At 37.9% G+C, this 23,172-nt stretch overlaps 1 protein-coding gene across 1 annotated transcript in view; it reads right to left on the bottom strand.

Annotated features, from left to right (window-relative positions):
* Window positions 1–23,172, bottom strand: part of MAN1A1 (mannosidase alpha class 1A member 1) — a 65,392-nt gene that overhangs the window by 33,973 nt on the left and 8,247 nt on the right. Inside the window, exons 2-4 of the mRNA XM_020802159.3 lie at window positions 20,736–20,832; window positions 14,212–14,327; window positions 7,387–7,467 (exon numbers count right to left, since the gene is read on the bottom strand). Of these exons, the coding sequence (XP_020657818.3) occupies window positions 7,387–7,467; window positions 14,212–14,327; window positions 20,736–20,832 (294 nt within the window). The remainder of the gene's footprint in view (window positions 1–7,386; window positions 7,468–14,211; window positions 14,328–20,735; window positions 20,833–23,172) is intronic.

Below are 23,172 nucleotides of genomic sequence, written 5' to 3'. Positions count from 1 at the left end.
CACCACTGTATTCTGAGAGAGGGTTGAAATATTCCTGAGTCCTTTAGCTCTAATACCCCTCCTCACAGTAGCTGTTAGGAATTAACATTAACAATAGAACACATATCTTATCATCATTATGTACAGCTCCGCATTTTACCACCAGCAATTCTAAATTATTTTTCACAAGCTTCAGTTGACAGTTTTTCAAAGGCACTCACCAGATAAATGACAGTGCTAAAATTTACCATGTTGCTACAACTTCTTGTGGGCAAAACCTTCAATACTGATAGTAAAATAGCATTAGGTGTGTAAAACAACTCAGCCTGAGGAACCTCTTGCAACAACCTTTGTACTTCTATTGCACAACTCTTCAATATGAAAGGAGATTGATAAACAGCATACTAGACAGGAATATGAAGCCATTAGCATTTAAGTAGGCAGAAGGGAACAGAATAATTTAAATCATAGAACACACAAATATTTCTTTTTATTCCAACTTGGGAAAGTATGAAGTTTAAAGAAATGTTCAATTTTTGTGTGTGCTAAAAATACTGAAGCTGAGCAAATAACAGAATTACTCTCCACTCCATTTAACCTTTTTGTCATACTATTGAGAGGCAACTTCGTCTAGGGGAAACGCACATATTTAAATACAGCTGTGTGTGTGTAAGAACCATGATTCAAGTTATTTCTTTTCTACTTTATTTTTTTTAAATGCCACTAAAGAGGTTAAGTGCAACTCTGCATCTAAACTGAGAAACATTTGTGTTACTGGTTGAAAATTTGGATCTGCTTCAGAATTTGGTGGATTGCAATTGTTCCGCACTCAGAAACAGTACTAATGCGTATTAGCAGATTTCAGGCCCATTCGTGACATAGTACAAAACTTTTTATTCTGACTGAACCAAAGATGCTGACACAGTATAATCAAAGTTGGATTTTTTTTCAGTTTAAATAAGCTGATAAGATATGTCACTAACACTGAAAATCAGTGTTTGAACTGATGTACCTTTGAAGCAAACCTTCATGTTTGCAAGTAAGTGTTAAATGTTAATTGAATTTATTTTTCTATTCTTGTTCTGTGTGAGACATAGAAATTAGCTAACTTCTTTTTATCAGAAACATTTGAAGATACGATTTTTTTTAGCAAAATTACTTTTAGACAAGTCCAATCACCAACTTATTTAAGTGATTCTAATGAAATATAGTTCTGATTGGATGACAACATGATAGTGGTGGTATACAGATAATGCTGGAGTCATCACAGATACAGAATCAGACTAAAGATTTATCTGGTCCAATATTCTGTTTACAAAATGGCCAATGAGATTTCTGTGAACAGTCCACTACAGGACATGAACACATGAACACAATTCTGTTCTTAATCCCCAGCAAATGGTATTTAAAGGCAAGCTGTCTTTGATAATGAACATAACATATGGCTAACAAGACTAGCAGCCTTTTCTTCCATGTATATATCTCAGAGAAAACAAAACAAATGCCGCCTAGAGTGGTCCGGTGGTCCAGATAGGCGGGGTATAAATCAAATCAAATCAAATCAAATAAATAAATAAATAATAAATAAATAATAATAATTTATTATAGATACAAAATACAGAGAGAGAAAGAATGTAATTCTCTCTTTCAAAAAGTTCTGTGAAGTATTCAATACTTGTGTGATACCTTTAACTGACCATTCATGTACTTATTATAGATAGTGGTGATGAAGAAACACTACTGAGCACATATTTGGAATACAAATGGCAAGCTTCCACATAAGAAATAGAGATGCCACTCATTACTACTCCTTTCAATGATCTCAACTGCTGAATATATATTTAATTACAGCTATCTATTATTACTGTATCTGGCACAGGTAAGCAATATCATTCCCTTCTGTTTACTCTCTACACTACTTACACCTACAGCCTGTAAAAGCATTTCAAGCAGGATTATGTATACATTCATTTTCTAGTCTTCCTTGCCCACCATATTCCCTTGTCTTTAGTTCAGCAGTTTTATAAACACGCAAGGCACAGGGCAATTTTTCCTCCAAAACCATATTTTGTTTAGAAAAATTCTTCCAATTCAGACTGGAGCTGGAAGCTAATATACTGAGCACACCTCACTACACAAATTTCAAATTAGTTCAAATTAGTTCAAATCCCATTCAGAGTTAATTAATATTAAAAATATATAACTAATTCATTACACTGGATCATTTAGCCACCCAAACAGAGATTAAAGTAAAGATTCACTGTATTCAAATTTAATTTATTAGTATGATTTAATAAAATAAAAGGATGTGGTGGCACTGCGGGTTAAACCACAGAAGCCTCTGTGCTGCAAGGTCGGAAGACCAGTAGTCGTAAGATGGAATCCACACAATGGAGTGAGCTCCCATCGCTTGTCCCAACTCCTGCCAACCTAGCAGTTCGAAAGCATGTAAAACTGCTAGTAGATAAATAGGTACCACCATGGTGGGAAGGTAACAGCATTCCGTGTCTAGTTGCACTGGCCACGTGACCACGGAAACTCTTGCTAGCTCTATGACTTGGAAACGGGGATGAGCACCACCCCCTAGAGTCGGAAATGACTGAACAAATTGTTAAGGGGAACCTTTACCTTTACCTAATAAAATAAAAATAATCCAACAAGCCACCTTAAATTGTACTGGTAGAGAAACAGATTCCCACATAGAAGCTGCAATGCCAGTCCATGATCCTTGGAAGGTTTTACATCCAAGGACCATAGATGCCTGGAATAAAAAATAAAGACGACAGCTCAGGAAATTGGGAAAGAACACTGCAGGGAGTTACTTCAGGAAGAAATGCTGGGAAAGACAGCTAATAAAATGATTACTGTTTCGATAAACATGTACTTATTAAATTTTAGGGAATCAGCAAAGGGCTGTGGATGGCTTCTAACTTTGTTAAGAGAAGCATTGCTTTAGCCCCTTGCCATCAAATTTTGGTATCTTACTGCCCTGCTGATTTTCAGTGGCACATTGTGCCACTGACTATCATAGCAGGATTTTAAAATTAAGTTTTCTTGAGAGATTCAGGGAAGCTGCAAAAAAGGACTGGTACCACATTTGTCCTATGTGCTTTACTTTGTTCACGACTGGTTTAAGACAAAAACTTATTTGTAAAACAAGTCAGCATTTATAATTGACTAGAGTTTGTCTTAACAAGTGATGAACTGTAGAAACTGAATCCTGGTTAAATTGCTCTCCTGAGCATGAGGAATGACAAAGAGGTGAGGGTACTATTCCATTTCTTTGTTTGGGCTCGGAAAGGAATCTCCCCATAGAGCAAGCCCATAGCACTAAAAAAAGCTTTATGGTGCCCAGCTTTTCATTACATTTGAATTAAGCCACTGAAGCCCTATTCTGGCATTGTTCAACCCAGCACTAATGTGCTTAGAGGATATTACCTAGCCTTGCCCCTTTGTTACATTTTTCACTGTTATACAGCACCAGATGTGAATCATAGAATAATGAAGTTGGAAAAGGCCTATAAGGCCATTGGTCCAATCCCCTGCTCAATGTCTAGGCTCACCATGTGAGCAATAAATATGGAAAATCTGTTTTCTTCCCCATGTGTAAACCACATCCACAAATGGGATCTTCACATCAAGCACTGTAACTACAAAGATAGAGGACAGAGGATATGGGGCTAGGCAGTCCCACTTAACTATATTTACAGTTCTGAGTTGAATAACTTGCAAGTAGAGCTTGAATCTCCCTTACATCCTCTAGAAGCCTTCTGAGTCTTCTCTGATAATCCCGCCCTCCAATATACTGAATGTGCTGACAGTTAGCTCACTTAACAATTTACAGCCTAGTGCCTGTTCTTGTGCCTCAGAAAGTGAAATGATTCCAGAAGAGGTCTTGGGGAAAAAGCACATGGACCAACTGAGTTTTATTTCAAGACTCCTATCTCTGCTGTCCTCTGAAGATGCCGGCCACAGAGACTGGCGAAACGTTAGGAAGTACAACCTTCAGAACATGGCCAAAGAGCCTGAAAAAACCACAACAACCATTCTCTTCTCCCTTCCTGGAGGAGAGAACCCAGAAGGTGGTGCTCGGAGGATTCATGTTTGATACCCTGGACACTGACCTGTGGGGTCCCTCAGGGTTCTGTTTTGTCTCCTGTCTTATTTAAGATGTCCATGAAACTGCTCAGAGATTATTTGGAGCTCTGGGGTTTGGTGACACCCAACTCTACCTCTCTTTGCTACCTAAATCCGAGAAACCTGCTTCAGCTCTAGATCAGAGTGTGGTATCAGCAATGGGCTGGATGAGGGTGAATACACTGAAGCTTAATCCAGACAAGGCAGAGGTGCTTCTGGTCAGACAAAAGGCAGATCAATGAATAGGGATGCAGTCACTACTGGATGGGGTTGCACTCCCATTGAAAAAACAAGCACACAGCTTGGAGGTGCTGCTGGATTAATCTCTGAGTCTGGATGCCCAGGTCTTGGTGGTGGCCAAGACTGCACTTGCACAGCTAAAACTAGTGCACCAGCTATGTCTGTTTGTTGAGAAATCTGGTCTGGCCACTGTGACACGTGCCCTAGTTACTTCCCAGCTGGATTACTGTAACACAGTCTATGTGGGGCTGCTGATTGAAAGTGTCAAGAAACTTCAGTGGGTCCAAAATGCAGCAGCCAGATTGCTGACTGGGGCTGGTTACAGGGATCACTTAACCCTCCCTGTTACAACAGCTCCACTGGTTCCCAATCAGCTTTGAGGCACAATTCAAAGTGCTGGTTTTAACCTATAAAGCTATAAGTAGCCTGGGTCCCAGCTATGTCAAATACCATGTTTCCCATTATGAACTGGCTCAGGTATTAAGATAATCAGGAGAGGCCTTTCTCTCAGTCCCACCACTTTCACAGGTGAATCTGATGGGGACACAGGATAGAGCTGCTCCAAGATTTTGGAACACCCTCTAATTGGAGGCTAGACTGGTCTCATCTTTGCTGTTCTTCTGAAAGCACACAAAGACCTTTCTCTTCAGACAGGCCATTCCACAATTAGTAGCTGTGTGTGCGCGCGCGGGCGTGTGTGTGCGTGCGGGCGTGTGTGTGCGTGAGAGTGAGAGAGAGAAAGAGAGAGAGAGAGAGAGAAGATAGATTGTTATGCATTGCTGTTTCATGGATTTTTAGTACTACTTGTGTTTTCCATATTTTTATCTTCCATTTCTCAGACTGGCATTTTTTTTATTTGTATACTCATTTTTCTTAACTTACAGTGGGGTCTTGACTTAAGAACGGCTCGAGTTAAGAACATTTTGACTTAAGAACCGCTCTCATAGGAAAATATTGACTTGACTTAAGTACTTAGATTTGAGTTACAAACTGAAAAAACCCACGTGGGAGGCAGGGAAAGTGCAAAATGTGAACGTTCAGTTAACTGTTGGCCAGTGAAAAGGGTGCCTGTCTGCTTCCTCACTCCTCCCAGCGTTTAGAGAGTGGATTAGGAGACAGTCTTCGGACTGCCTGGTACTGCCTGGACTGTATTTTCCTTGCCTTCCCTGAACCTTTCTTGACCTAAGAAAAAAAAGAAACAAAATATCCCCCTCTAGTGGTCGAAGGCGGAATAGCAGCTTCCCATTAGTTTCTATGGACGGAAAAGAGCAGATACGGATCAAATGGTTTTCAATGCATTCCTATGGGAAATGCAGATTTCACTTGAGAACTTTTTGACTTGAGAACCGCCTTCCAATATGGATTAAGTTCTCAAGTCAAGACCCCACTGTATTTGTATAGTTACTTTTCTTAACTCTAATATTTTCTTTTAATGATGTAAGATGCCTCTTTACTCATTGTTCTTAGCTTTAAATATTATCTTTCAATGATATTAACTATCATTGTTTCCATCTTCAAATATTGTCTTTCAATTTCTAAGCACCTTGGGTCCTTTTCAAGGACAAAGGTGGGGTAAAAATATTTAATAAACAAACAAACAGCACTATTATGAGTCTGAAGCACTTAAGAGTATGTCTATGTTATGGCTCTCCTATACCTTGTAGTCAATTTTTGCAATGGTAGAAATATACCATGTCACAGAAATGTTACATCTTTTGCAACTGTTGCAGATGACATGCAGGCTTTTAACCACAATTAAGAGTTTGGGAGCATGCCAAAAGAATGAAAATGCTCTCTCCTAATCCCTTCCATCAACTTGGATAAAATATGCAGATTTAACACAAATCCTGAGGAATGTGTCCAGGTTTGTTATAAACATTTGCCAGGTGTCCCACTAAAATATGGTGAGATTTGCTTAAAAGAAAGAAGTTTTGAATACTAAATATTTTTAAAATCCTTTTAATAATACGAGTCACAGAATGTAACAAATTGACAGCCTTACACAATATCTGAAATCAGGTTCCAAAGCACAAAAAAAAAAAAAAATGTGGCCTGTTCTTTATCAGGAACACTGTTTTTCCTCATAAGCTCAGCACATCAAAAGTTAGCATGTTCTGGATTTCTAGCAAATGTCAGCTCAACTTGGATATCCATATTGCATGCTTGTTCTGAATGGGCAGCATATGGACAAATTCTATTTTATATCCTGTGAGTCTTCTTGTGCTACCCTTTGATGAAGAGTTTATATAAGATACTATGCTTCTTCTTAAATTATGGATTTCAGATTTTTGTTTAAGCCTTCCCAAGCCATAGAGATCCAGAAAATTACACAGATCATCAATATAGGTTTCTTTTCCCAGCAACAGAGTTATAGATAGGATGATAATCTTTCCCCAAAAGTATACACCTAATGCCTCCTAACACCAAGTTTCTTCCAGAAAGACTGTCATTTTACTGATTATTTTCCAATCATATTCACAGAAATCTAGACCAGTGGTTCTTAACCATTTTGAAAGAAACGCCCCCTTGAGCCATTGAGGAAGTTATCATCGCCCCCTCCCCGCGGTGATATCTTATTTATTTATTTATGACACTTAAATCCAATGACCCCTGAAAACAAATTTCAATTTCAAGAAAATGAAATGCCCCCAAAAAGTAACATTTAATGATTTAGTTGCAAGCGAATTTTAAGACTCAAAAAGAAATATAAAAAGGGCATAAAAACAAACCGCAATGCAGGAACTAAAAATTTCAAGACGAAAACTCTGAAACTAAATTAAGATTGGAGGAAAATATATATTCATGCACATTGTAAAAAGGCTGCAGCCATCTTCACAGGTTTGGCTTGCTCGAGCCCCCCCCCACCGCCCCCTTCTGCTCCAGCGCCCCCACGCCGCCCCTTTTCGTTCTACTGCCCCCTTAAAAAATGAAATCGCCCCCTGGGGGTCATTATCGCCCCCGTTAAGAACCACTGATCTAGACTTTAACCAGCAACTCTGTTAATTACTGCATAGCTGCATATAATCTTACCTCTTTACCAGAAAGGTAGTATGCTGAAAGTAGCCCACCAACAAAACGGATGTTCACTTCAAAAACGGAAACTTCTGCATTCTAGGAATAGAATGATATTTAAGATTCAAGTTAATTTATAAAGGTGCTAACAAAATATCACAATGCCATTTTAGTATGTCTATCTTGCAGAAACTTAAGCCCAATAAAATATTAAGTTTCATTGTTATAAGAATTATTACAAACTTGGACTGAACAACTGAAAATGTGCCATTCACTGCAAACTAGCCTACAGAGGGCTATGCTATCCAAGGACTTCTAAAAACAACACACACATTTTATTGTGTATAAAATTCAAGATTAAAAAAAAGTAATCAAGTTTTGGTAAACTGCACTAATTACAAAGCTTTTCATAGCAATCCATGGCAGCCTTTTGGAGCTCTGAAGATCATTGCCATTATCTCTAAATAATATTCTCCAGACTAAACTGATCCTGCCTTGTCAACTGTGCAAAGCAGTACACGATTTCCATACCCCTTACTATCCCACTGGCTTATCTCTTAAAATCAAACATGCCCTTTCTAGAATGTGGCACCTAAAATAAGGCCAGTTCAGCAAATGAAGCCTGGTTAACACAGAATAAAGTATACCTATTGTTTATACCACCTAAATTGCCACCTTTGGAGGCCTCCAGGGGGTCCCCCGCCACCGTGATTGCCGCCATCGTAGACCTCCTGGGGTCCCCTGCCATTGTGATCACCACCTTTGGAGGCCTCCTGGGGGCCCCCTGCCACCGCGATCACTGCCATTGGAAACCTCCCAGGGGTTTCCCGCCACTGCGATCGCCATCTTCTGAGGCCTCCCAGGGCTTCCCCAACCTGACACAGGCTTTCCTGGGGTAGACTGGGGAAGTTTCCGAAGGTGGCGATCGCGGCAGTGGGAGACCCTCAGGAGGTCTCTGAAGGCGGCAATCATGGTGGTTGGGGACCCCTGGGAGGTCTCCAATGGCATCAATCGCAACGACAGGGGGCCCCCGGGAGGCTTCGGACGGGTAAGGTGCTCCTTTTTTTGAAAAGTGGTTCTGGGTGGGTTTTGGAGGGTAGGTTTGGGCTGGGGGCTTATGTTTCTGTGTTGTTTTGTTTTTTGGTGGTTTTTTTTTTTTTTTTTTTTTTTTTTTTTTGCAGTCCCAGCGTGGGACTTGCTCCAATGTTTATTTTTGGATTTTTTTTTTTGCAGTCCCAGCATGGGACTTGCTCTGTTTCTTTTATTTTCCTTTTTCTTCTTCTTCTTTTTTCATTCAGCTGGAACAGATTAATTGGTTTTCAGTGCATTCCTATGGGAAATGGAGCTTCTACTTATGAACATTTCAACTAACAAATATCTTATGGGACGGATTAAGTTTGTAAGTAGAGGTTCTACTGTATATATGTATGTATTTTAATACCAATTTCTGAATCAAAGGATTAAAAAGGGGTTTTAAAAGTGCTTTTGAATAGCACACACTTAATTAAATGGCTCTGACCTCTTTTAATTTCTGTTTCTCAAGCAAATCCTGAAATATTTCAGAATATCTAGCTACTCCAAATTCTATTTGACACAAATAATGTTTTCTGCTGCACCAACCTTATCTAGTTACAGTGGCATAGCACAAATGATGTAACTGTTTGAAACAAATTGCCTCAAGTTATGGAATCACCACATACATTTATCATTTGCACACTGGACAATACAGTGGTGCCTCCACTTACAATCATAATCTGTTCCAGAAGATGGACATAACTCGAAATGGTCATAATTTGAAGCACAATTTTCCATAGGAATGCATTGAAATGCAATTAATCAGTTCCGGCCAAAGAAAAAAAATCACACTCAAAAAAGTCACTGCAAGACTCATTGGAAACTCAATTAATCCCTTCTGGCCGGGGGGTGGGGTGGGAGAAAAGCAATCAAGCATGCAAGACCCTTTGGAAGTGCACAGAAAATAAACAGAGAAGATTGGAAATGCACAGAGAACAAAGGGGGCAGGCTGGAAATGCAAAGAAAACAAAGGAAAAAGCAAGGGAAAGATGCAGGACCAACCGGAAATGGGGAAAAAACCTCCAAAAGCAACCCACCCCCCAAGACCCATTGGAAATGGGGGGGGGAAGCCAACAAATAAACAAATCCCCCAAGACCCATCACAGAACAGAAATATAACCCCAAGCTCAAAATCATGCTGCGAAAACACCCAGAACAGTTTTTAAAAAGCAGAAACAACAGCTTACAAGGCAGTCCAAAGCCTCCCTGCAAACACACACTCTCAGAAGCAGAAGGAGGCAGTCCCAAGCCTCTGATGACAATGCATGCTCTCTAACTGCTGGGGCAAAAGAGCTACAAAGATGCAGCCTCATTGTCACCTACAGTTAGAAATTTGAATTTCCCACCTTTCCCCCTTCTCTTTTTCTGTTTGTAAGTGGAAGCTCCGGTCGCAAGTAGAAGCAAAATTTTGTGGCTGGAGCTGGTTGTAACTTGAAATGGTCGTAATTAGGGACGTTCGTAAGTCGAGGCACCACTGTACCTATGATGATTTCTCAACTTGGGGCAATTTATACCACATTTTGCTGGCTTTCAGCAATACAGCATTTTGCTGGCTTTCAGAAGCCAGCACCAAAAGACATGCAGATACCTTGAACTGCCAGAAAGATGAACAAGTGGGTTCAGTATAGTACAGGGATTGCCTTGGTTCCAACAGACATTGCTGTTGAATGTAGAATGACACCAGTGAATGCTGCCTAGATAATCTAGAAGTTCTAGAGGCCTAAAGGCTCATCTGTTCTTTGCAAATAATGTCAATGACTAATATTGAATTGTGTCAAACCCCACCCCCCTAACAACTACAACACTTTTTATACACAGATGGTAAATTCAGATATATCAAAATGTGAATCATTTGCTTAAAATGCATACATTCGTAAATAGCAGATACTCTAGGCTCTCGTCACATAATTAAAGTTCTGCACTTCTGCCCTGCTATAGCTTCTTAGAATCTTTGTGGAATGGGTGAGCACTGGAGAAAGATACTGGAGATAGATTCAAGTCCTCCCTGAGACATGGAATTCAGTGGAATGCCTGGGCCAGTCACTCCCTTTTTATCCTGACAAGCCTGTTGTACACAACAAGTTGGGAGAAATTTATGTCATCTTGAGTTCACTGGGGTAAAGGCAACATATAAATGTAACAAACAAAGAATAATGTTGCAAATATAGGTAGGCTATAGCTGAGCACCTCCCCACTTGGTAACAATGGCAAGAGAGGAAGTTTTAAACCAGCTGACCCCAAAACTCCTGATCTCCATCTTGCCTTAAAGCTAACATTTCACAACTTATCTATTCCTAAATATAACCTGGTGTTCATCTAACAGGAACAGAAAGAGCCCCCAATTATTCATGCCGTTATGTCCAACTGACTGCCATTCAGATTAATTTCTGATTGAGTAAAATAAAACCTCTCAAATATGCAATCATATAACAAGCCTTCACTGATAAAAAGTGACACCTGATGTGTAATGTGCCTAGTCCTTCTGCAATTCAAATTACAAGAGGAAGAATTTTGCTGAATTAGAAGATAGCATAGACTACTCTTGGCTGCCCTACTGTGGCTAGACTCAAACTCCAAGCAATAAGGTCAGTAGTCTGGGTTTCTGGGACTTTCAGACCAACATCATGAGGAGAATCACGGCTGGGAACCCCTGATCATTCTGACCAAGCAGATATTTTTGAGAGTATACAGTCAGGGCAAGAGTTGCCCTGCATGTCCCCAGGAACTCACATAGACTACCATGATTAACCCAGTTGTTATAGCATGCTGACAAAGTAACTTCAGTGAAAAGGAGCTTCCAACATGTGCAAACTGAACAAAGATCCAACATATCAACAACGTTATTGAACTATCTGCAACTGGAGTTATCAGATTTGTTCTACTTGTGAAACAAGAACGTAGATTGTCTATTAGTAGACAATGAGGACTACTTTCCCCTTCAAAAATACAAGCTAGGCAACATACACATACCCCAAAATAAATATGCATTATACCTCTAATTTATCTAGATTTTAATTATTTTAGCTGCCTTTATATATGTGTCAAACTCAGCCACTGGTACACTGGACAAGCCATTCTCAAAGGGGGTCATATGGCTCCCTGGGGGTCCTGGCGCATTTGAAGCGGGCCACAGACTGGAAAGAATTTTTCACACACCACCTTATAAGGTTTGTTATGCCACTTATACATTCCTGATTCAGCCTATATTTCATTCATATTACGTTTATGGCCATGGCCAAAAAAAGGTTGAAAATGGCTGCACAGGACCATAGATATAGCAATACAATATTATGATACTTACCTATTTATTTTTTAACCCCCTTTATAATTTATAATAACCATGTATGGGTGTGAAAGCTGGGTAGTTAAGAAAGCTGACAGGAAGAAAATTGGTTCGTTTGAAATGTGGGGCTAGAGAACAGCTTTGCAGATACCTTGAACTGCCAGAAAAATGAACAAGTGGGTTCTAGATCAAATCGAGCCTGAACAATATCTGAGGCAAAAATATTATAACTGAGGCTATCCTACTTTTGGCACACCATGAGATAGGACATTTTGGAGATCACTCAGTCACAAGGTTGCTATAAGCTGGAGACAACTTGATAGGATATAGCAATAACAACATAGTTTAGAAGAAATTTACTATTACAAAGAAAGGAACATGTTTTTCTTGGCACATTGAAAGTATTTTCTAGGAGTAAGCCAATTTAAAAACTCTTATTAAATATATGATATAAGGATTCAGGATCCCGTGATAAATTGTATCTGTCCTAATATTGCTTCAGGCTTGCTATACAGTCCATCTGAGATCTCCTAACTTCAAGCAGTATTTTCCTACAGCTTTTCTACATCATTTATTCCATGCCTTCAGTTTGTTCAATAAATATTAGTAGTCTCAGTAAAAATCCATGGGGAATTTTCTTTTTCATTCTTGTACTCGTCTTCTTCTTCTTCTTCTTCGTCTTCTTCTTCTTCTTCTTCTTCGCTCCACTGGGTCCTCTGGTAAAACCTATACAGTATTAATGACTAAGTCCCTGATTCGTCGTCATTTAGTTGTGTCCGACTCTTCGTGAGATTATAATGTGGCTAATAATGTGGCTATGCTTTAATTTCATTATATTCAGAACAAAAGACCTGATTTGTTTTTTACTTTCTGGATTAAAACTAAAGCATAGTTGATTGGATATGTATCACATTAAGTAAATAAAGTTATATTCTGGCTACAAATTGATACATTCTTACTCAAGATTAAATCTCACACTGAACCTTAATTTTTGAGTAGACATCTACAAGACAACCTTGTTTAGAACAAAAAGACTTCTGAACATTGGTCAGATGATTACAAATTCTAGCTAAGTGATATGTGGTAAATAATCTTTTGGCAGAGATTTATATTTCCATGAAAAGTTATGCAGGAAGCAGATAAGTGAAGGGAGGTGGTGCCAATTGCAATTCTCTGTCAAAAGGATTTCCTGCTATTTTAATTGTTACACACTGAAAAAGACTGAGGTAGTGATGCTTCTTAGAAACATCAACAAGAATAAACTGAGAAATTTTAAACAAAAATGGATTATCAGGAATTCTAAACCTCCCACTGGAGAAGTATTAACACTGTAAGGAGTTCTGGAATTGTAATTCTTTAGAATAGAGAGAAAAATCTCTTTGGGTAGATTTTATAGAGAATTAAAAATAAAGAAATGAATGATAAGAAATAAAGATTAAACAAGAAATAATATATCAAAGTTGTTTTTTTTTGAAAAATAAACTCAGTGTTATTCTCTACCCACATGCAAATCAAATTAATACTAGTTGAGTAGTATCTCCTGTAACAAGAAACAAGGTCTCATACATCCATCATCCAGGTCTTTCATGTTTTCTTCCCTTCTCCATGGAAAATGCCAGGAGAAAGGAATAAGACACAGAAGCCAGTAAAAGTCTTCCATTGAAGCGGAACAGAATTCTCCAGTTTCACTTTAGCCATCACACTTGTTACATTATTTCAGGATTATTATCCTCATTATCTTACATTGCACTTTCTTCAACTAGTTCATTATTTCTTCAAGACCAATTAACCTCTCCCTAAAACCAGAACTGACCAAACTTTTAAAAGAGTAACAATTAATATCTTTCATTAGCACCACATAAAATAGAGTACAAGAGAAGGGAATATCAATGTTTCATGGATACATGCAAAGGCATAGGGATATCTTAATGTTTTTTAGCATTGCCTCTTAGCCTAGCCAGAGTCTTGGTCTATCACTAACGGATTATATCCTAGCTTTACTGCCACAGACTTTCATTAGAATAGTCCAATTAGGAAGGAAAATGCTACACTTGGCATTTCTGTACCACTGCTCTTGAGACAGAGGTAAAGTTGAGGGCCTTTAAAAAGCAATATTTACATAACTGATGTCAGTAAAAACACAGTCTGCAAACATGTTTTTAAAAGACAGTCCAAAATAGACATGTCCCTCCACAGATAATCACCTATATATGGAAAGGACACGGCATTCTAAACATATACACAATCAAAATTGTTTGCTAGAAGCCCATTTCTAATTATATTACCTAGTTAGGGTTTTAAAATTTACTGTTTCATCTCATATTAAGAAGGGGGGAAATCAGACAAAAAATGGAGGATTACTTAATTCTTTGGAATGAAACCTGCTGGTTCCTCTTCAGAAAACAGCCTAGAAACTTGATACATGAACACTGATACTGTAATACTGTTTTGCCTCTATGAAAACAGCAGTAAAGAGAAATACATACCACATTGAAATCTAGATTTTTCTCCACCCATTCTGTTGCTTCTTTGAATTCTTCTTTCATTTCCATAATATACAGAGTATCCAAAGCATCAACAATTGTAGCTCCTTGAATATTACCTATAAAGAAAGCAAAATTATTAGATAAGCTTCATTGGCATTTTTTGCAGAAATAAGAGACAACATTATTTTTCCATTCACAAAAATAATTGAGCACATTGTATCTTTGCAGAATGTATGCTGAATTTTTTTAACTTTGATGCCTTCCAATGTAGGGCATTAACTGCTGTTAAGTCAGAAATAAAGATAGACCCACAGATGCAATTAAAATAGAATTTCCAACTGGAAATGGATATTGTGCGCATAAGAACTGGGATCCTGTTTACAGCAATCATCCTTATTGTTAATACTTATAGAAGCGTACTTGCTATCAATTAACTTTTTAAGTGAGACATATACAACATCAAATATTCATATTAAAAACTTGCTGAGAATGTAGCGACATTAACTGGTCTAGAAAAGGTAAATTATACTTTTCTAGAAGCACTCTCCAGTTAGTTCAAGTTCCCCACTTGTAAACTATAAAAATTATACAAAGGTCCTGAAGCAAATCCACAGTAATCAACGTAAATAACTTCTTTAATCAGCTAGTTATAAATCTAAAACCATTCAACTGCTCTAAACAGGCCCTAAGCAAACATCCTGCTTTTTTTTTCCCACTCAGAGAAAATCGTTAAGATACTGAAGAGCATGTCCAAGGTTAAAAAAGGTGTCAATACTTGCAAAAAGTTATTCAACTTTGATAAATGAAAATGAAATAAATGCTCAATTCAATCTCAATTTTCACAAATAAACAAATCCAATATTAACGACAGGAAAACGATGTGGTCTAGTATGTTGGCCAGCTCTAAACTCTTATACAAAAGTAGGGTTAAGCCATTTAAGGAAGGACAGATACAGTCAACTATAATATTAATCTTAAAACTACAGAGCTGGAAGGGACCTTTTGGATCACTGAGTCTAGTACCTGTCAAGGAAGCAAAGGGAATCAAATTCCCAGTTTCTGGCTCCACAGCCAAACATCTAAACCACTAAGCTATCCAGGAGTTCTAATTAAACTGATGTAAGTATTACTGAATAAAATAGTTTTATAATTTGCACTTACAAAGAGGTACTTGACACCTATGTGTTCTTATAAAGAGATAATCATAACTTATTTTTAACTTTGCATCATATGGCGGACATATAGGGCAATCTGATTTAAAACGAATATAGCACAAACAGGATAAACATCTTTGATTTGCTAATACATCTTGGCACTAATTAAGCTCCCAGAGGAAAATGTTATTGGATTTAAAATAGTTTTATCATACAAAATCAGCACAAGTTATAAATACAATCAGTTTATCACTCCAGCAAAATAATGTACTGTAGTTACTAAATCAGCCTATTTCTTCATAGTGTCTAAAACCAGGTCATAGAGAATAGAGGTGCTTTGCTTCTACTAGCAAGGACCTTAGATCCTCTCAATTATACTGTACACATGTGCAATAGAGACTAGCACAAAGAAAAATAAAAGTTTGCTGCCAGCAGGAGTCAAGAGCAGGAACAAAAATTTTTTACAGACATGCTTGCCCTGGTGACATTATTTGCAGAAACTCCAAGGCTGTCAGCATAAGCACTGTCTGATTTCATGACTTTGCAAAGAAGTATAAATAGTCAGTCTACGCTCAGTTGATGCAGCAAAAAAGGCAGAACTGAAGGAGAGATGTTACGCTGAGCCTAGCCATTTGGAGACAGAGTGGGATCACGGTCCTAACAAAAGGTTTCTCAGCTCTGGAACATTCCAGCAATTGTTTGGTGCAGGTGCACAACCCATCTGTTGAAGTCACAGACCTCTAAGAAGGAGGCTTACCACTGAATATTAACCTAATGCCTACAAGATAACTTTAATACTGACAAAAAAGAAACTGAAATAGTTAAGATTTTATATCCATTGATTCAATCATCAATCCAAATGGAAATTGCAACAAAGAAACCAGAAGATTGAGACTTGGAAGGGTAGCTATTAAAGAATTAGAACAAATCCTTAGGTGTAAGGTGTGTCATTAAACATCAAGGCCAAGACTGTCTGTATGATGTGATTGCTGACTGGTATGTACTAACCAGTACATACTAGAGAAAACTAGACAGTAAAGAAAGCTGTTGGGAGAAAATTGATTCATTCAAGGTGTGATTTTGGAGGAAAATTTTATGAAAAGACAAAGAAAGGGATGCTGGATCAAACCAGGCTCTGAACTCTCACTTAGAAATAAGAGGCTTGAGATCTTCATACTTTGAGCATGCCATAAGACAAGACTCTCTGGAAAAGACAATGATGGTGGAATAAGCTGAAGGCAATAAGAGAAGAGGATTGAATAGATTCAATAAAGGAAGTTATAGCCTTCACTTTGGAAGACCTAAGCAGGGCTATTAAGTCTAGGGTCTTTGGAGGGTATTAATTCATTTACATGCCATAAACTGGAAGCAATATGACAGCACATAACCTAAAAACCCTATGCATGTAGGTAACCTAAAAATTCAGTCAAACTAGTCCCCTCAAATCAATGAATTTATACCAATCGAGGAAAACAGAAGGTCACACATTTCTTTTCAGTAATCCCTAGGAAACTGATATTTTTGTTGCCATTTAGCATTGAACTCTGAGTTCTCTGTGCAGCAGCAAACAAGACTTGGGGGAGGGAAGTGGACTTGCAGTGGTCTATCATGATTCCATTCCCCTCACAAGATGTCACATCCCCCAGTTTTCCAGAATTCAATGTATGTTTCTGAAAGTGAGAGCCCAGGACAGAATAGGGATTCTACTGGTACACCACCCACCCTGCTGCTCCACAGTCTCCCTTCCTGAGCCAAGCTGGTCTTGTAGGTGGTGTTAAGAGTCTCCTTGGCTTCTTGTGCTGGATGATTTCAACGTGCATGCTGAGGTCTGGGGGGATCTGAGAAAGTGCACGGGGCACGAGTCCAAGGACACCAGTGGTGACCCCTCAAACAGAACCAAAAACAAGTACAACTATTATTGATAATACCTACTCCATAGTCATGTGACAACTGGAACACATGAACAAACTATCCAAACTTGTGTAGAATACAATGTAGTTGAAAGACAAACCAACTGAAAAGGAAAATAAGCATGGAAATGTAAGAGTAAGCAGTCTAACATATACCTCCAGTGCTGGTGTGCAAAGCACAGTCAGCCCGTACAATGTCCTACAGATCATGCTGCAACCGTGAGTGTCGTGGAAATGTCCTACAGCAGTGGTTCTTAACCTTTTTGAAAGAAACGCCCCCTTGAGCGATTGAGGAAGTTAACATCGCCCCCTCCCTGCGGTGATGAAATCTTTCTTTCTTATTTATTTATTTATTTATGACACTAAAATCCAATGACCCCTGAAAACAAAATTCAATTCCAAGAAAATGAAATGCCCCCAAAAAGTAACATTTAATGATTTAGTTGCAAGCAAATTTTAAGACGCAAAAAGAAATATAAAAAGGGCATAAAAACAAACCACAATGCAGGAACTAAAAATTTCAAGACGAAAACTCTGAAACTAAATGAAAATATATATTCATGCACACTGTAAAAAAGCTACAGCCATCTTAACAGGTTTGGCTTGCTCCAGCGCCCCCCTACCACCCCCCTTCTGCTCCAGCGCCCCCACACCGCCCCTTTTCGTTCTACCGCCCCCCTGAAAAATGAAATCGCCCCCTGGGGGGCATTATCGCCCACGTTAAGAACCACTGTCCTACAGCACAGTTAGGTCTATCCACAAGGAAGGAAGGGACGTGGATTGAATCACTAGCTTTCCTATTGCCTTAGGCTTTATTTGCTTGGAGTTGTCTGGTTTATAATTTATGTCACCATAAATGATTATTAACATGACACAAGGTTGATTTACAGTATGTAAGCCTCCACCCAAAGCTAAAGTTTACTTTCCAACCTTGACATTTCAGGCTAAGTACTAATCTAAAGAACCAGCCACCCACATTTCTCTTCACAAATTATATTTAATCATTCTTTGAAGAGAAAACATATAAAGTCAAGGGCAGAAACTACTTTCTGTGGGAGGAAGAATTACATAAAATATCAGAGAATATATATTCCAAGTATAATGACTTTTGAAGTTCTGCTTCTTACATCTTCTACCAAAAATGTATACCATCAACACAAGCTAATTTATTCTGAGCTTGCCAAAATAGCAGCACATATCGTACTGCCATCTTGTTTGAAGATTAAGGACAAGCATCTTAAAGGAAAAACAATACATTTAAGAGCAAGGAATGTTTGAAACTTAAACTAAGATACCTGGATCTGCCATTAAGGTGTTCCATTATATGGGGGGCGGGGGTTTGAGTCAGGAGTTCAAAACCTTACTGTGCTTCTAGGAAGAAAACCCAACCTGTGTGGGCTTGGACAAGCTGTAAGTGCTAGAGTGTTGCCAGAAAAAGGAAATGGTAAACTACTTTGGAGTATACCTGGGGAACTGTGTCAGTTATCACCATAAATCAGAATTGACAGCTGGATATTATTATTATTATTATTATTATTATTATTATTATTATTATTATTATTATTATTATTATTATTATTATTATTATCATCATCATCATCATCATCATCATCATCATCATCATCATCATCATCATCATCATCATCATCATCACAGAAGTTAATGTCAGAGTGGAGGCAAATTTTGGATAATCTTCTCATCATTTCAAAGAATTCAATTTACAGCTTGGTAAGAGCGCAAAATTTAAAGACTGAATGCAATGCCAAACTGTGGAAGACTGAAAAATCAAAAGATCATTTCTTCATGGTCATATGGGAAAAAAGAAACTAGCACACAACCTGAAGGCCAATGACAAATAACCAATGTTTCCTCTAAGCTGTATAGTAGTGCAGTACTGTATTGATGCTGCATACCTGCAGTGTCACCCATTTGGTCCAGTCATGGTAGGAACTTTGTGCATGTGGGGCTGGGTTTCTGCTCAGTGTTGGTGGAAAATTAGAGGGAATGTTGCACATAACTACTGTGTATTTTATGTATGAATGGGATCCAATATGATTGAAAAAGCAGTAGTGCAGATAGTTTTACTGAATGCAAATGGAATAGAAAAAGCAGATTTGCTGGATTGAGGATGGGATTATAGTTCAAAATAAAAGAGGATAGTCTATTGCTCAAAGATTACAGGAGTAAATAAACAAGTCAGGAATTATTGGAATGCAAAAATACTGCTACTGTATTAAGTACAACAGTCCTATGCTTCCTTTCAAAAAAGTAACATCTACGTGTCACAATGTTTAGGGTTACTAAACATATACGTAGTTTCCTTGCTATTATATCTAGTGAAATGGAACAAGAATGGGAAGGTTTACAGAATGGTAACAACACAACAAATATCCTTTAACAATACAGGGTAAAAGACAGAGGCTGCTGGTGTGTCAGCCACAACTGTCTATTCATTTACTCAATTTATTGAGTGCTTGAAGCACTATGGGGCACTATATAAGCAACACACTCTTTTTTTGCTTTTGCATTCATACAGTAAATACAGAATATTCAAACTGGTGTCAACTCACCAAAGAACAGAGAGACACAGTGAGTGAGAGAGAGAGAGAGGCCAGTACTCCATTATTAAAAGGGCAAAAAAGAAGTCACTAATGGAAAAGAAAATCCACAATATCAGAAAATGATTGTTGTTGTTCATGAAGGTCTACCATTATATACATTTCCTTCAAATAGTCAATAAATTTCTATCAGAAACTATTACCATAGGAGATGTTGCAGACACTCAGAGCTGATAATGAACTAGACAAATAGAAATTAATCAATGTATCTGTCCCTTTTCTGAACATTCTGAATTTTTAAAAATTGTTATTATGCTATTCTGATGTTACTCTGTTAGCCACCCAGAATAGTGGCTCTACTAGTAGTTGGGTGGAAGAAAGAAAGAAAGAAAGAAAGAAAGAAAGAAAGAAAGAAAAGGAAAGGAGAGACAACAGTCAGAACTCCACTCTAGTATAGTAGTAGAACTATTCTACCACTTCAGCCAAACAAAACATTGCCCAAATACTTGCATCACCTTATGTGGTATTCTGGTCACTCCACAATATTATCACTATTAACACAGCTCTGTGCTCGGTGAAATTTTTATACTGTACTTTAAAGTTATATGTTTAACTGATTTTTCAACACCTCATGGATCATTGATTCATGTTTGCAGAACAAAAATCCCTGAAGAGAAAAAAAATGCACAGTACCATTTTGCTAGTAGGACAGAGGTGACATCCCCTGTGGATGGGTGACTATACCATGACAAGGCAATGCTGCTTTGGTGATTTTCAATAATCAACTGTTTAAAGACATGTTACAACATCTGGTTTAGAGCATACATGTTTCTAACGTAATCTCTAACTTCAGAGCAGTAAATCAATTGATGTCATTAAGCACAAAAGTACACATTACTTACCAAACAAATTGCTTGAGTGTCCTTGTTTCGATATGGGTTTCAATTCATTTAATCCCCAAGCATAATGCTTATAATTATCCCAGGCATGTTTCATCATCTGGTGGGAAACGAAATCAGGATTATAATGTTGATTTAGTAAGAAATGGTTTTGGTAAATACTAGCAGAAAATATACTGTACTCCAAGGATACATGTGTTTAATTCAGTGGCTAATTAAATCCATATCATAATATAGGCATAATGCTTTAATATTAAGCATTATTAACAACAGCAGCATGTTGCACATGTTGCTGTTGTACTATTTTTAATTATAGCAGTGGGCCCACTGTTACACAATTCCATTCTTTTCTGCTAATTAGCTGTTTGCAATACATACCCATTAATTCTCATTAAGTCATTTAACTAAGAGTTTATTAATCCAATTATAATTTCTCTTTAAGACAAGAGGCTTCTGAAGCTAGTATAGCAAATCTCAGGTATTTTCTCCATTTACAACAGACATTTGGGAAGTTATGTAACTCAAATCTGATGTCTGGCAGAAGCTACTAATTTTCTTACAAGCTAGCTGACTGAAGGAACTTGTTTATATGAAAAGAAGGTTTATAAAGAAAACTGGTATACCACTGGCAAGATATACCTATTACTATGCATGAGAGCTTAAAATCAGGTTATATAAAAGGTTGAAGTACTATGTTTTGTGATATAATTAATAATAATTGCATGGTATCAAGTTAATTCTGACTTACGGTGACCTTTTCCAGGGTTTTCTAGGTAAGAGAACACAACAAAATGGTTGAATGTTCCCTTCTTTTAAGTACATCCTGAGACTATGCAGCTTGCCAAAGGACACGTAGGGTGGATCGTCTCCTGGGACGCATAGTGGGGAACCAAACTTCCAGCCTCTGTCTCCACAACCAGATACCTCAAACACTGAGCTATTCAGCCAGCTTTTGTGATATAAGATGTCAATATACAGTTTTAAGGCAGAGATCTGGATGCAAATATGCAGTAGCTTCATAAAGTTTTTGCTAGACAAAAATTTTGGAATATGCTGTACCTCCGTTTTATGAATATTTACTGCTCTCTCAATTTTGAATTGTATGTCAGTGAAACATCTATGCAAAATTATTAGCCAAAGAGTTGCTTACTTACAAGGCACATTCTAATTTGGGAATGCCAAATAATAATATCCTGAAATACATACTAAAACTAGATCTGCAATGACATGGACTGAGCATCCTCATACAAATATAAAACTTGGTCCCTATTAGGGTACCAACTGTTGGCAGCCATAGGCCAAGCTCAGAACCTGTCAAACAGGAAACAGATTGAAACCAAGATACTAATAGACAACCATTAATATCTGTACATCTGGACATCTGTACATATACTAATGGACAGCCATCAGAAGGTAATAAGGTAAATCATTTCCAGGGGGTGAAAATTAAAGCTATGATCCACAAGCCAATCAAAACTTTGATTCAAGCCCATCCATTTTCAAGAAAATTAAATGAGCAGACATCCAAAAAGACTTACATAACTGCCTAGAGAAGATAACAAAACAGATAAATTGTCTCACCTATACAGTATTTACAATTGGGAGGGCCATTTTGTTGTGCTTTCAATTTCGTCTGAAGAAATCACCTTTCCTTAAGATTTTGTACTCTTAATGAATCATTTAACCATTTCAATGACAAAGAAAAGAGACAGGATGCCTACTTATTCTAATGACTGCTGACTGTCCCTGGTTACAGCGAGTATATAAATCTCTTATTATAATACTTCCGCTGGTTGCCAATCTGCTGCCAGACCCCATTCAAAAGGATTGCTAAGACCTATAAAGCTATATATGACATGGGCCCAGGCTATCTGAAGGGCCATATCCTATAGGAATCTCCCTGGGTTTTAAGACTGTCTGGGGATACCCTTCTTCCAGTCTGACCACCCTCCTCACAGGCTCACTTGGTGAGCATGTGACACTGCTTTTTCAATGGCTGTTTCCAGTTGTGCAATACATTTCTTCAGGAAGCCAGGTTGGTCCACTCTTTCTGGCCCTTCCATCATCAAGGAAAGACCTTCTTTTTCAGGCAGGCTTAAAAGGGATAAATAGAGGTCTAAGGATGCTGCATCTATTCAATTAAAGAATTTAAAGAATGCTTTTAAAGTGTTTCTTATGGTAGTTTTTCATATTGTTATATGTTTTCTTGGTTCCTCGTGTCATCATGATGTTTTAATTGGGATTATTGTGTAGTTTTAACCAATTGTGAGCTGCCTTGAGTCCCCTATGGTGGTACATAAATAAATGATAATATACTTGCGAGGAACCTAAAAAGCTTCCAGTGAGTCTTCAACTCTTGCATCCTTCTACTTTCTGCAAGGCAATTCCTTTCTTTCATTCTAGACAGAGCAGTCGTTTCATTCCATATTTCAACATCCAA

The sequence above is a fragment of the Pogona vitticeps genome, chromosome 1 (assembly GCF_051106095.1).
Source record: "Pogona vitticeps strain Pit_001003342236 chromosome 1, PviZW2.1, whole genome shotgun sequence".
NCBI lineage: Eukaryota > Metazoa > Chordata > Lepidosauria > Squamata > Agamidae > Pogona > Pogona vitticeps.
This window is presented reverse-complemented; position numbering and strand designations above follow the sequence as displayed.